Below are 13,602 nucleotides of genomic sequence, written 5' to 3' on the forward strand. Positions count from 1 at the left end.
GTGACAAGATCAGGGTTAGAATCATGGTAATGTTGTAAAAGTTATATGATAAAACATATTTTTTGAAGGATAAACCAGATGACTCGGATAAAAACTGAACATGTCAAAAGGAGCACAACGGAGATCTGGTCAAAGAGTAAATATTTTGTTTTTTTTAACCACGGACAGAAATGTATTCCAATTCTGGAATGACTCTTGTAACTCTCCGACGGTTCAGTTACCCCAGCAACAAGAAACGCCGCCGCTCTTCTCACTGACCAATCATCTGTTGCGCTGCGTATGACGCCACTTCCTGTTACTGCACTCGCGCTGCTCGGGCCTCCATCTTGGATGTGGCTAGCTAGGGGAACCTGAATCGGAGGAGCGCTCTGCAGAAGATGAGGAGGATCTGAAAATCTTTCCACGGTCCTGCTGACAGACTCTCAGAATCGAACTGGTGTCCAGGAGACGGACCGAACCAGATCAGGTCCCATGAACGTACAGCTGGCGGATTAGCTGGACTGCCACAGGCTGGAAAGCTAACGTACTAAAGAGGAACTGGTGATCCGGTTTAGTTTGGATCTATGTCACTGAAAAACTACTCAACAATAAAGCGTCCCGGGCGCAGCCGGGACAGATAACACCCTGTTCCCGTACCAGTGCTACCGGGCCTTGGCTTGGCCAAATGAAGCCGGTCTGAAGGAATAGCAACTCGCAGACAGTCCGCTAAGATCAGAGAGGTTCGGATAGCCGTCTTCATGACCGGGCCTACCTCTCAGTGATCCGGCTAAGATGTCCACCAGGACCCCTCTGCCCACCGTCAGCGAGCGGGACGTGGACAACGTGAGTTGGGCTTCGTATTTGAACTCAAGTCCTATAGAGGGGCTTGTATATAAAGTCATCCATAAGTGAAGGAGTTGTCGGAACCTGTTGGGTCGTTCCTCAACACCTCTGGTGTTTAGGTGGAGTCAAAGCTCAGTGACGTATAGCCAGTCCGGTTCATGCTGTTTTGGCGAACTATAGTCTGGATGTTTCTGACGGCTTTACTTGTCCTACACCGTTGGTGAACGCTTGTATTTTCCTCCTGACAGCAGACATCGGTGAAGGATAGTCGCAGGCAGCCGTCTCACCGGGGCAAAACCGCTGAAGAGTCGCCACATGTGGGCAACTACCGCCTGCTGAAAACCATCGGGAAGGGCAACTTCGCCAAAGTGAAGCTGGCTCGACACGTTCTGACTGGGAGAGAGGTGAGAGGAGCCCACTGGTCACAGAGAGTTGTGTTATTGGTCCTCCAACAGGAAGTTAAACTGTTCAACAGGAAGTTAAACTCTTCTTCTTAAAGGTGGCAGTCAAAATTATTGACAAGACTCAGCTGAACCCGACCAGCCTGCAGAAGGTGAGGCACAGGGAATCGCCCCGCAACACCAAGCCAGGCTGCTCTCAACAGCACCTTCACAACACCTGTCAGTCTCTAACCCACACCTGTCTGTCTGTCTGTCTGTCTGTCTGTCTGTCTGTCTGTCAGCTCTTCAGAGAAGTGAGAATAATGAAGATTCTAAATCATCCCAACATTGGTGAGTAAAATAACAGTTCGGCTGTAGTAACCTGTCTGTCTCTCACCTGTCTCACTGGTACATCTGTCTAACTGTCTGTCTCTGCTGCCTGCCTGTCTGGCTCACCCGTCTGTCTGTTTGGCTCACCTGCCTGACTGTCGGACTCACCCACCTGACTGTCTGTCAGTCACACCTGTCTCAATGCCTGTCTCAAGTATCTGACTGTCTGTCTCACCTGTTTGTTTGTCTGTCTTGCCTGTCTGACTATCTGTTTCACCTGCCTGACTCTCTGTCTCACCTGACTGTATGTCTGACCTCTCTTATTCTCTCTCTCACCTGTTTGACTCACCTGATTGACTGTCTGTCTCACCTGCCTGCCACACCTGACTGTCTGTCTGTCACATCCGCCGACTGTGTCACACCTGCCCCAACTCTGTCTCACCTGTGTGACTGTCTGTCTCACCTGTCTGTCTACAGTGAAGCTGTTTGAGGTGATAGAGACGGAGAAGACTCTGTATCTGGTGATGGAGTACGCCAGTGGAGGTCAGTCTGTCTGTCTATTCAATGGAAACAACCTTTATCATTTTTAAATGTAAACAAATACAGAAAGACACACAAGTGAGACAGGAACATTGCAATTAGAAATACGGAAAAAGAAAGAAAAGAGAAGATACAAGCTGGTGGCGACCCCCTTCCCCAGGATTTCTGAAACTGTTGCAGGACATTAGAGTTAATTCTCCACCTAACAACATAAGAATAGTCTTGACAACAGTTCCTTCATCTTTTGTGCCAAAGGCTGCCCAGCCAGAACAGCATCACCTCCAGCAGCCTGCTTTCCTGCCCCCCCCCATATGTGTTCATTTGTTGAGGCTGTATGGGGAGGTTTTTAGCACAGGTCCAGCAGCGTTTTGGCAGCAGTGATGCAGGAGTTTTGGCAGGAGGCGCCCTCTTTTCCAGCAGGACAGCTTTAGTGGGGTGGTATCATTCATGAGCGGAACAGTGCAAGAACATGGTACAGTGCCATCCAGAACATTCAGGAGAATGGTATAGAGCTCCTTCCACAAAAGCCTCACGTCCGTCCATTCCCAGTGTACGTGAATATATGAGCCTATACATACATGTAAGCACAAGCTGCAGATTGGAGATACCAAAAGTTCACGAGGAAGCTTTTCCTGGAGTCGGGCAAATCCTGTGGTTAGAATTGAGATTGAGTTATTGATAATTTGAGTGTTTAGAAGCATAAATAAAAGAGGTTCAAATCTTTTCCCAGTCCAGTGAAGTACCTCTGATGTCACGCTCCAGTTCACTAGACCATACATGTATATAGTGAGGGTTCCATAAGAGGCATCCTGATAAGTGAGTATAGAGACCAACCCTCTTTTTGTTGTGTGTTGTAGAGAATTGTAAGAGAAGGCTTCCACAGCATGTATTCCATATGCTTTCATAGATGATCGTAGATGAAAATACAGAAACAAAGATTTTCCAGGCAATTGGTAAGACAGTCGCGAACCATTAAAGAGGAACTAAACCCCAAAACCACTTTTTCTGTTCAGAACATGTGTATTTGGGTATGAAGTAATGATTATGGTGATTGCTTTTGGTCCAACTCAATATTTTAGTCAAAGTATTTAAATTTACGCTAGTTTGTCTTAAAAGTGTAATAGTGACACTCTATGGTTGGAACCCAACCGAGTAGGTTGGATTGAGAGCATTGTGATTAGAAAGGGAACCCAAGTTTTTATGGAGTAGGTAGTTAGCATTGCATATTTTGTTCTTTGGAGGTTTAATAGTTATTGGATGTTAGTTGCTGGCCTGTATCTTAACTGCTCCATGATCCCTGCCCTTATCAAGGCTTTTTTGAAGCCTAGACACACGTTAGCTGACACCTGAGGGTGGAGTTACACTTTAAAGTCAAGAAGCCCATCGTAGTGGACATCCCTAGAACCCCACTTGGAGGATGAGAGTGGAAGCCCATCCCCGTGAGTTGGGAAAGTTATTAAATAGTGGACAGTTAGTGCCATGTACATGTATTTGAATTCCTCCTTATCAATAATCTACAGTAATAAGAGGTAACTCGTTGTGGGAATTGTTTGACCCCTGGGATTTGCTGAGATCATGATTTCAGATTTAGGACTGGGAATGTCACATCTCAGCATCCCATAATATTTTAGTCATTTTACCATCTTCATCAGCTTTATAAACCACAGCCAAACGTCTCCCAGCTCTTTCCCATATTATACATAAACGCCTTTAACAGCTAAATCATCTAAGGACAGGTCACATGCACGGCCCGCGACCTTTGACCCAGTGTTGCGTTTAATTTCACCCATGTTTGAGCTGCAGATGGTCTCTTGTTCCCCTGTGTGTGCAGGAGAAGTGTTTGACTATCTCGTCGCTCATGGACGAATGAAGGAAAAGGAGGCCAGAGCCAAATTTAGACAGGTGTGTATCTGTCCTCCTCTTTTGTCTCTCTCTCCATCTCTTTTCTTTCTCTCTCTCTCTCCTCTCTTTCTCTCCATTCTCTCTCATTCCTTACTTTTCTGTCTCTACTCCCTGCATGTCTCTGTTCTCTCACTCTCCTCCCTCTTTTCTCTCTCACTTCTAACTCCTCACTCTCCCCTCTCTCTACTCCCTCAATGTCTCTCTGTTCTCTCTCAGTCTTCACTTTCCTCTATCTCTTCTCTCCTTCCCTCCTCACTCTCCTGTCTCTCTCTCTCTTTCTCTTTCTACTGTCTCTCTGTTCCCCCCTCCCTCAGAACTATGTGGGTCTTCTCTCCAGATCTTGTCTGCAGTGCAGTACTGCCATCAGAAGCACATAGTTCATCGTGACTTAAAGGTAAAAGCTCTCTTCTGAAAAATCCCAGCTGACATTGAACACACCGTGCAGAGATGCTGACGTGGACTCCTCCTCAGGCAGAGAACCTGCTCCTTGATGCCGACATGAACATTAAAATAGCAGATTTTGGCTTCAGTAATGAATTCAGTGTTGGTGGGAAGCTGGACACCTTCTGTGGCTCTCCTCCATACGCTGCTCCTGAACTCTTTCAGGTAAGTGCACCTACCTGTGGTGCTGGAGACATGTTCAGGTCTTTGATGGCACACACAGGTTGGACACAAAACAGCCCAGTACTGTCTTCCCATGTCCCTTCTGTCCCCAAACATAAAGTCTCTATCAGAGTTTCAGGAACCTCAACAAGTCTCATCTCAGTTTTGAAGATGTGAAACTTTTCTCAGTTTTTGTTTGATGATTTTCTGTTTAAATGCGAGTCCCAAAACATTTGACAATCTCTAGGAGGAACCTTTTAAAGTTTGGGGCAGGAGATAATATAAATAATGATAAAATGTTCTCAGCCGTGTTAACAGGAACCTCAGGAGGACTCACTCATCATGAATTACTGAGCGTTTATAAAATCTTTGTACACATCCTTTATTGGGCTTCACAGTTTTATGTGTTTGTTAATTGGACCATTTTTACATTAATACAGCTTTGCTATGTTTCAGGGTAAGAAGTATGATGGTCCTGAGGTGGATGTTTGGAGTCTGGGTGTGATCCTCTACACTCTGGTCAGTGGATCCTTACCATTTGATGGGCAGAACCTGAAGGTCCGTATTACCATGAACAGCATTTCTGTGGTCCTGCAGTAGTGTTGTAGACACTCTGAGGATTGGGTGGTTCACTTGGTGTCAAAGATCTGCAGGTCTTTTGAGGTGTCTTCTGTCTGTCTGTAGGAGCTGAGGGAGAGAGTTCTGCGTGGAAAATATCGTATTCCTTTTTACATGTCGACAGACTGTGAGAATCTACTGAAGCGCTTCCTGGTGCTGAACCCGGGAAAACGAGGAACCCTAGAGGTCAGAACGCATCTGGACAGCAGTTAGCATCAGTAGTTAATACAGAGTGTTTATGCATAAGAGTGTGATCAAAAGAAACATTTTCCCCTATTTTCTATCAGGTATTCAGGTGATTAATCAATTTATTGATTGTTTTTACTCTGTTTCAGCAAATCATGAAGGACCGCTGGATTAACACTGGCTCTGAGGAAGAGGAGCTGAAACCCTTCATCCAGCCAGATTTGGACATAAGGGATCAGGCGAGGATTGGTGCGGTTGGACAGCTTTGGATGAACAGTAACCAATCAGGAGCCAGGATTTGATTAGGCGTTCTCTGTGTTCCAGACCTGATGGTGGTGATGGGTTACTGCAAAGATGACATCGCCGACTCACTCAGCAAGATGAAATACGATGACATCACAGCCACCTACCTGCTACTAGGGCACAAAGTGGCTGAGGTCAGAGACCGTCAACACAGTAACAATTCACTCAGTAACTTCTGTTCTGACACACGTCTGTGTTTGTTAAGGTGGAGGTCAATGATGCGGTGTCTGGTGTTGCTCTGCTTGGTGTTTGTCCCACCAGCAGGGGTCAGTCTCCAGCACACCACCGAGGCTCTGCATCCTCCACCACCTCCTCGAAACAGAGGAGGTACAGCGAGCAAGGTAGGAGAAGACCAGCAGGAAGGTGCATTTCGATGACATTTTAAGGTGAACCATCCCCTCTCCTCCAGCAGCATGTCCGTCCTCAGCAGCTCTTCCTTCCAGGGGGGGTCAGGCCTCAGTACAGGCTGAGGTGAAACGGGAAGTGGGAGGACAGAGCAAGAAGTCGGACACAGCTGAGACAGGAAGTCCTCTGCTCGGGAATGCCACAAATCCCAACATGGCTGACGTCCTGGGACGGAGAAGGGTGTTGGCCACGCCCACAGTGAGTTCTGTTGCAGGAGAAAACAGGAAAGGAGGCGTCCTTTTCCTGAATGATGGTGGTCATGTATCTATTGTGCTGTATCTACTCAGAGCGCCTCTTCCAGCATGTCGCGGAGGAACACGTATGTCTGCACCGAACGCGGTGCTGCAGATCAACACGCACCCCTGCAGAATGGGAAGGACAGCAGGTACAGTCCACAGGTCCTTCTGAGGGCCGTGCGACCCAATCAGGGGGTGTTTCTACTAATATCCGTGTTTTCTGTGCGTGTCGCTCCAGTTCAGCCACCACACCCCCTCAGAGGTCAGCAGGTGGATCCTCCACCCATAGTGTCAGTGGTGGAGCAGCTCCATCTGAGCGACCTCGCTTCCCTCGAGGGACGGCAAGTCGCAGCACCTTTCATGGTGGTCAGCTTCGAGAACGTCGCTCCGCTACCTACAACGGCCCCCCTGCCTCACCCAGTCTGTCACATGACACCACACCCCTCTCCCAGTCACGATCTCGAGGATCCACCAACCTGTTCTCCAAACTCACCTCCAGGCTCACCCGCAGGTATGCAGAGCTGCTCATCAGAGAGCCTTCTGTAGGTCCTGAGACCTTCCGCCTCAGCTCTCGGTGTCTCATGGGGAGGGGTCGTCATCTTCTCAGCATGGAGTCACCTGTCACCAACTAAACATCCTCAGTGTTATTGGTTCTGTTGCTGAAGGATGCTTAGATCTTAAGTAGAAACTTTGAGGGGGGGGGGGCATCCTGACCCTCCTCTGCAGCCACTCATTACCTGCCTTCCCTTTTTGTTTTGTCAGAGGTCTGTCAGACACTGAGAGGAATGGGAGACTTGAGGGGTCCAGGTGAGTCAGCTGACAAACCAATTTGAACGGCTTATTTAGACTGTCAATATGAAGAGTACCAAGTGACATTTGCTACTCTCCTCTACAGTCATAATGTGTCAGGCGATCAGAAGGAGGAGCCTGGCTCTCCTGCTGTCCCTCCTCTGAAGGAGTCAAAGCCACGATCACTGCGGTTCACCTGGAGCATGAAGACCACATCATCCATGGAGCCCCAGGACATGATGAGGGAAATCAGGAAAGTCCTGGACACCAACAACTGTGACTATGAGCAACGCGAACGCTTCCTCTTACTCTGTGTCCATGGAGATGGACATGCTGACAACCTTGTCCAATGGGAGATGGAAGTGTGCAAGCTGCCTCGCCTCTCCCTTAACGGCGTCCGCTTCAAGCGCATCTCAGGAACATCCATCGCCTTCAAGAACATCGCATCCAAGATCGCTAACGAACTCAGGCTGTAGGCACACATGCAAGGGTCGGATGTGTGACAGGTTCCAGAAGAGATGGAGACAGAGAGAGATGTTCAGAGAGGGGGGAGGGGCAGGTCAGAGAGAGAAGGAGATGGGTCAGGGAGACAGATGCAGGTCAAAGAGAGATGGTCAGAGGTAAGGGGGCAGGTCGGAGAGAGACGTGAGAGAGGAGGTCAGAAAGAGACGGGAGAGAAGAGAGAGAAGGGCAGGCAGACGCTTGTTTGTCTGCCTGCCTGTCTGTCTGTTATTCCTTCTCCTGCTCCCCCATCCACCACCCAGCACCACAGGGTCTTCTGCACTTGCTGTCGGTGGATTGGAGCAAAGGATGATGGGACTTTGAGTTCAGTGTGATGAGACACCACGGGGCCATGATGTGCATTAGTTTAAACGGGGGGGGGGTCGTGTTTGTACATAGTTTTCCTTATTGGTTTTGTCCAGCTGAAGATGAGCTGATCTGACTGTTGTTCACCTGTGTCCCATTAAACAGTCTGACCGTAGCATTTCCTGTCTGTCTGTTGGAGAAGAGCATCTCGCGTCGAGAACCGGCGCCGAGGCAGGACGGCAGGAAGTGTTTGGAGAGAGCCTTTTGTTTCTTCTGTGGCTCACCAAGTCAGCCTCTGTGGTTTAGATGGAATGGTTTTGGAACAATAAATACTCTAACAACATGTTGCTATGGCAACAGTGGCTTGGTTTTTCTGTCTCTTTTATTGAACGTGTTGCCAACCAAACCTGCTGCTTTAAGCGCCTGTCAGAACTCTCAGCTGATTCTGACTTTTTGATTGATGATCCACCCGCTTTTAGTTTTCACATTATTCGAAGGATTAAATGGTCCCTGGAACTTTGCCTAAAGAGCACCTGTCGACTTTTATGTGTGTAATTCATCTGGTTGTACCATATTTATTGTTTTGACCGAAAAGAGTCCCTGCTCTGATTGACTGGTGTACCTGAACATCACCTGGCAGTATTTCACATCCCTCCTCCGTGTTTCGCTTTCCTGGGGGTCAGTGAACGCCACACGCCTCCATTATCAGCAGCCTTTGAAAGTGTGAGTGGTATTTTTTTTTTTGTGGTGAAACCTGTGTGTGTTGAATGAGGACAGGTGAGTTTGGGCCAACACACTTTATTAGATATTTCAGGTGTTAGATGAGTCCAACAGGTGGAGACAGGAAATAGAAAATCCTTCATGTGTTGGAAGACTGGAATCTAACTAAACATAACCACATTACCAGAGTAGTCTGACTGGTTACAGTGGGAGGAAGGGCTGCTGTGAGGGGGGGCTTCAATGTGGTGGGGGTGGGGTTACAGTGACAGTTCACTTCTGTTCTGGCATCAGGTCATCGATGCTCTCGCCGGCCTCCAAACGTTTCTCCATCTCCACCAATACGTTCACACCATCCACCACCATCTGAACCAGCTCCACCTCTGAGAAGCCCAGACGGTCTGCGTTAGAGATGTCGAAGACTCCACCCACTGCCGCTGTGTCCACACCACCTTAAGAGTACACAAGTAGTTCAAGTAGAGTCATCAGTCACGTCAGGCCAAAGGATAATTAATAAAGGAAAGGTTGACTCCTCCCTTTTCTTCAGCTATGATCTCTGGTTGCCTGTGAGCAGGTACAGAGGTGTCTACATGACTGTCTGCATACCTGTGCCTCTCTTCTGCAGCCTCAGCCGCTTCAAGACTTCCCCGAACAGCTCGTGTTTGCTAAGGTTCGGCAGTTTGACATGAACGCCAGCCCTCAGACCAGTCCCCAGGTTGGACGGACAGGTGAGGACATAGCCCAGATGTTCATTCCACATGAACTCGTGACCACGTTCCTTAAACAGGGACTCGATCTGAGGAGAGAGATGGCGCTGATCTAAGGCGGCTAACAAATGTGACGTCCTTTGCTGTCCAGAAACATGAAGTGGGTGTATGCATCGTCACCTTAGTGAGTCCGGTGCAGAAGCGGGTGAACACTTCCCTCATGTTGCCACCTTTCTGCATGCTGATGACGCGCAGGTGATCTTCCTCGTTCACCCACACCAGAAAGGTCTTGTTGTCATTGTGCCTGTAAATAAAACTGCAAGTCAGGTGACCACAGATGCTGCTGTCATCGATCCACGATCGGCTCTACTGACCAGATACCCCGGCCATCAGGCCAGTCGCGGGCCATGCCGGACGCAAGCAGCAGTGGAGAAACTGGTTTATCAAACAGGAAGTGGTCATCGATCAGCTGCTGCTGCTCGTCCTCTGTCATGTTCTTCAGAGCATAGTACTTCCCTTTCAAGTCCCCATCCAGAACATCCAAACCTGCAGAACAAACCAATTAGTAGAATTAAAATCTTCAGCCTTTGTGTCCCGCTGGAAAACACTGAAGTTAGCATACTAATGCGAGCACAGGTACTAATATAATAATCTGTGCTGCTACTGCTGACCGACAGGGGGCGGAAACGTGCACTGTTTCAGCAGCAGGCCGTTTGGAACCGTTTAGCCTCATTAGGATGTGAAAGATGTGTAACTCTCAGCCTCATTGTGAGTCTCGGCAGGACAGCATAGAGCTCACACTTGCGTAACACTCAATAGCACGCTCACCGAAGCATGATGGGAAAATATCTAAATAAAGACCATCCCTTTTCACCAGTCAGGTCTCCCTTTGAATGGAAGCTCACAAAGGAGAAACCCTTTGCTTGTGCCAAGAGTGTTCCTGAATGCACCGTCAGACTAAAACAAAAACCTGATGGATGAAACAATCCGTTTAACCTTTAAATGTTCTACATGTTGGCATCAACCGTTTACATGTCATGGATCCGTCAACAGATGCTGCCATGATAAATAAACCATCGGAAGGGGACACCGTCACACTCAATGTCGGATAAAGCAGATTAGTTGTTGTTACGCAACAGAGGGCAGGAAGTGATGTCATACTTTCAATGGAGAGGTTTTCGATGCTGCGGCGCTCCCCACGGCTGCAGTGTGGTGGCAGGCAGAAACCACGGATGCTCCTTCCGGTGCGGACGCGAGAGCTGAGAACATAGTTTGGATCCAGATCGTCTCCACCCTAAAACCCAAACAAGAGACTGAGCTGGAGAAGCAGAACCAAAGCCAGGCTTCAGTGATCGGGCCGTTTGCTCTTCACCTGCAGATTATCAGAGTTCAGATCCGTCTTGTGTTTGTCGGTTGGTTTGTACCCTCCATGGCGGTCTTCGATCACTGGATCCAGCAACTCTTTAAACACCTCATAAGTCTCCTCATCACCAGCAACACAGCCCACGGTCATGATGAAAGGATGACCTGAGGACACACAACATTTCATCAGTGTTTATTATGATTAGAGTTTGGATCGAACTGCTTTAAAAACACTTAATCACCCAGACTCTGGTTTGTTTGAGCTCTAAAGTTCATCTCGAAGAGGATGGATCATGTTCCACAAGCTCCTGTGTTTGGACCAGTAATACTCAATTTATGTGCTCATGTGGGCTAGCATTAGCATTAAGAGTAGAATGTTGTGCATGGAAGCTGCTCAGAGGATTAAGTGGATTTGATCAGGAAGCTCAGGAAATAAAGGTCACCTCCCTGTGGGGAGATAAGGAGCAGAAATCAAAAATCCAATTAAGGAGTTCATTATCAAGCAGCAGCTGAACTTGAGGACAGAACATCCACAGGTGGAGCTGACAGCTCCACCCGGTTCCTGGGACAGGTTGATGGAGGGGAGATTATTCCTGCTGGTTCCTTGCGTGTTGTTGCAGGTTTGTGGATGATGTCAACTGTTGTTAGAACCTGTGCCAGGTGCTAAATGGTTACCTGGGTTATCGACACCAGTCTGGATGACATCGTCCAGGGTGAAGCCACTGGGCGTCTCCTTGTCCCTCAAGTTAGCGTACATCTCAGGTGTGAGCACCTTGGCCATGTGGTTGTTGTGGGTGCTCAGGTCAGGGTACTCCTGGTCGGCTGAGTAGTTCATCTTCAACTGGTTGTGAGTGTTTCCGAAAGGCATGATGACGTCTGATTATTGACCTGAGGATGGTATCAAGAACCAATTAGCTTCTACTTTTTCCCTTGTTAGCGTCACAGCTAAATGTGTGAAGGCCAATTGTAAAATGGAGAGGTGAATTCAAGCCATCCGATTGGTTCTTATCTTCGTTGTAATGAGTGTGTAAGCCTCAGCTGAGCCTGTGGACAAATGACTCCACATCTGAGAAACCACAGCATACATCCAGCATAAAGGAATGCTAGGCTAACTGACAGGCTTTACAATGACTAAAAAATAAAACGGATATGAGGCGCTTTGAGGACTGGCAGGGTAAAGGTGGGCTGAATATATAAGAAGCCTATAAATATTTAATCTCTGGTGCAGATAAACTGAGAAAGCAACAGCATCTTTATTTAAAAATGTCTGAAAGGGAGTTTCAAAAACGAGGGAAAGTAAATTAGACTGAAACCCTGATTGTGGTCCGGGACTGTTATGCTTAAATCATATATTATTTTGCAATTATCAAAGCTCGGTTCTGGTCGGTCAGGTTCGCGGACGCAGTCGGGAGATGTGACGCAGCACCAGACCAGAGGTCACCTTCACCACCGCAGACCAGAGGATGGATCCGTCCACCAGAAGCAGCCGAACCGACTACGTGATGGGTTTATTTATCACGGATGGATCGATCACATGGTTTAGCTGCCGTGACTAAACAACCAAACAAAACGAGTTTTAATCCGTTAATCCGGTAAAATATCGGCCTCAGACGGAGCATGCGCCGTTATTTCACAGATATAAATCATCTTCTGTTCAGATTGCAAGCACGGATCAATATTTCCCCATAGAGACACAGGCGGGACACATCGGAACATAACATCGCGCAGTTATGTCTGCACATCGGAAACATCTTCACAGCTTCATTGTTGGAGATGACGCACCAGAAGATGCGTGATCGGTGCGTGTCCTCTAAAGATGCGCAGCACCCGCAGACTGAACGGACTGCAAGGTCAAACGAACGCGGACGCACCGACCGATAGGGCTGCGGAGCCGGTCGTGCTAATGGACCGTAAACAACAACAGTAAAGATCCGGTTTGCTCCTTTGTTCTTTTTCACACCTCATCTGCCAGATCACTGTAACATGCACGCGCCTCAGCTCAGAAGCGGGACGGATCCGCGATGGACAGATGCGGTGCTGTGATTGGTTGGAGCAGGCCTACCTGTCAGTGTCCGTGGATGTTCTGGAGGTTCTGGTTCTGCTGATGCGGATTAAAGCGGCTCTCGGCCTTTTATAAGCGAAGTCGATCCCTGATTGGCTCCTATTTCTAGTCCATTCAATCTATTGGACAGGGACACCTCTGAGGGACACGTGACAGCGCTCGCCCTTCCTCACCCCACAAGTCAAGTGTGTGTGAGTGTGTCTTTGTGTGTCTGAGTGTGTGTGTGTGTGTGTATCTTTGTGTGTATCTGGGCGTGTGTGTATCTGTGAGTGCGTGTAACAGTACATTCCTCGACTACAGGCTGATGTGTGAAGATGAGGAAGAAGAGACGACACAGGCGCTCAGGTGATGAGGGATGAAGACAAACCAGATACCCCCATCAGCACACGGAGGACTGTAGCGCCCCCATCACCACCCACACATATCTGAACACAACAAAGATGAGCTTCCTTTGTTCTTTATTTCAGTATGAACCCTCAGTATAAACCCCAGTATAAATCCCCAATATAAACACCATGTATGGCCCAGTATAACCCCCCAGTATAAACCCCAATACATCCTAGTATAATCCCCAGTATGTCCTAGTATAAACCCCCAGTATAAACTCCAGGACCTCCCAGTATAAACCCAAGTACATCGCAGTATAAACCCCCAGTATGTCCCAGTTTATACCCCCAGTATGAATTGCAGTATGTCCCAGTATAAACCCAAATACCTCCCAGTATAAACCCCTGTATGTCCCAGTATAAACCCGAGTATGTGCTCACTTCCAAGGTTTCCAGCTGATGGCAGCTGTGACGGAAGCTCACCCTACTCGTGCCGGCAGCCAATCA

General features: G+C 48.1%; 2 protein-coding genes across 5 annotated transcripts; one reads left to right on the forward strand and one right to left on the reverse strand.

The window, feature by feature from the left end:
* Positions 1 to 25: 25 nt before the first annotated feature.
* LOC101067343 (MAP/microtubule affinity-regulating kinase 3-like) lies at positions 26 to 8,284 on the forward strand. 4 transcript variants are annotated; one of them, XM_011611838.2, is made up of 18 exons: positions 26 to 822; positions 1,074 to 1,226; positions 1,322 to 1,375; positions 1,505 to 1,553; positions 2,010 to 2,075; positions 3,904 to 3,974; positions 4,312 to 4,368; positions 4,446 to 4,580; positions 5,034 to 5,135; positions 5,262 to 5,381; positions 5,531 to 5,630; positions 5,706 to 5,818; positions 5,890 to 6,025; positions 6,094 to 6,287; positions 6,377 to 6,474; positions 6,564 to 6,836; positions 7,088 to 7,132; positions 7,221 to 8,284. In XM_011611838.2, the coding sequence occupies exons 1-18, from the start codon at positions 772 to 774 to the stop codon at positions 7,588 to 7,590; spliced, it is 2,187 nt and encodes a 728-aa protein (XP_011610140.2). In that variant the 5' UTR covers positions 26 to 771; the 3' UTR covers positions 7,591 to 8,284. The 4 variants fall into 4 exon arrangements, with proteins under 4 accessions (XP_011610140.2, XP_011610138.2, XP_011610139.2 ...); XM_011611836.2 differs by having other exon boundaries at positions 27 to 822; positions 1,071 to 1,226; XM_011611837.2 differs by having other exon boundaries at positions 28 to 822; positions 1,071 to 1,226; positions 6,097 to 6,287.
* Positions 8,285 to 8,703: 419 nt separating this feature from the next.
* On the reverse strand, positions 8,704 to 12,924 carry LOC101074201 (creatine kinase B-type). The gene is made up of 8 exons (XM_003971402.3): positions 12,770 to 12,924; positions 11,383 to 11,595; positions 10,718 to 10,872; positions 10,507 to 10,639; positions 9,720 to 9,891; positions 9,526 to 9,649; positions 9,245 to 9,434; positions 8,704 to 9,090 (listed from the first exon to the last, which is right to left on the reverse strand). The coding sequence occupies exons 2-8, from the start codon at positions 11,573 to 11,575 to the stop codon at positions 8,912 to 8,914; spliced, it is 1,146 nt and encodes a 381-aa protein (XP_003971451.2). The 5' UTR covers positions 11,576 to 11,595; positions 12,770 to 12,924; the 3' UTR covers positions 8,704 to 8,911.
* Positions 12,925 to 13,602: the final 678 nt, after the last annotated feature.

Source organism: Takifugu rubripes, chromosome 16 (assembly GCF_901000725.2).
Source record: "Takifugu rubripes chromosome 16, fTakRub1.2, whole genome shotgun sequence".
Taxonomy (NCBI): Eukaryota; Metazoa; Chordata; class Actinopteri; order Tetraodontiformes; family Tetraodontidae; genus Takifugu; species Takifugu rubripes.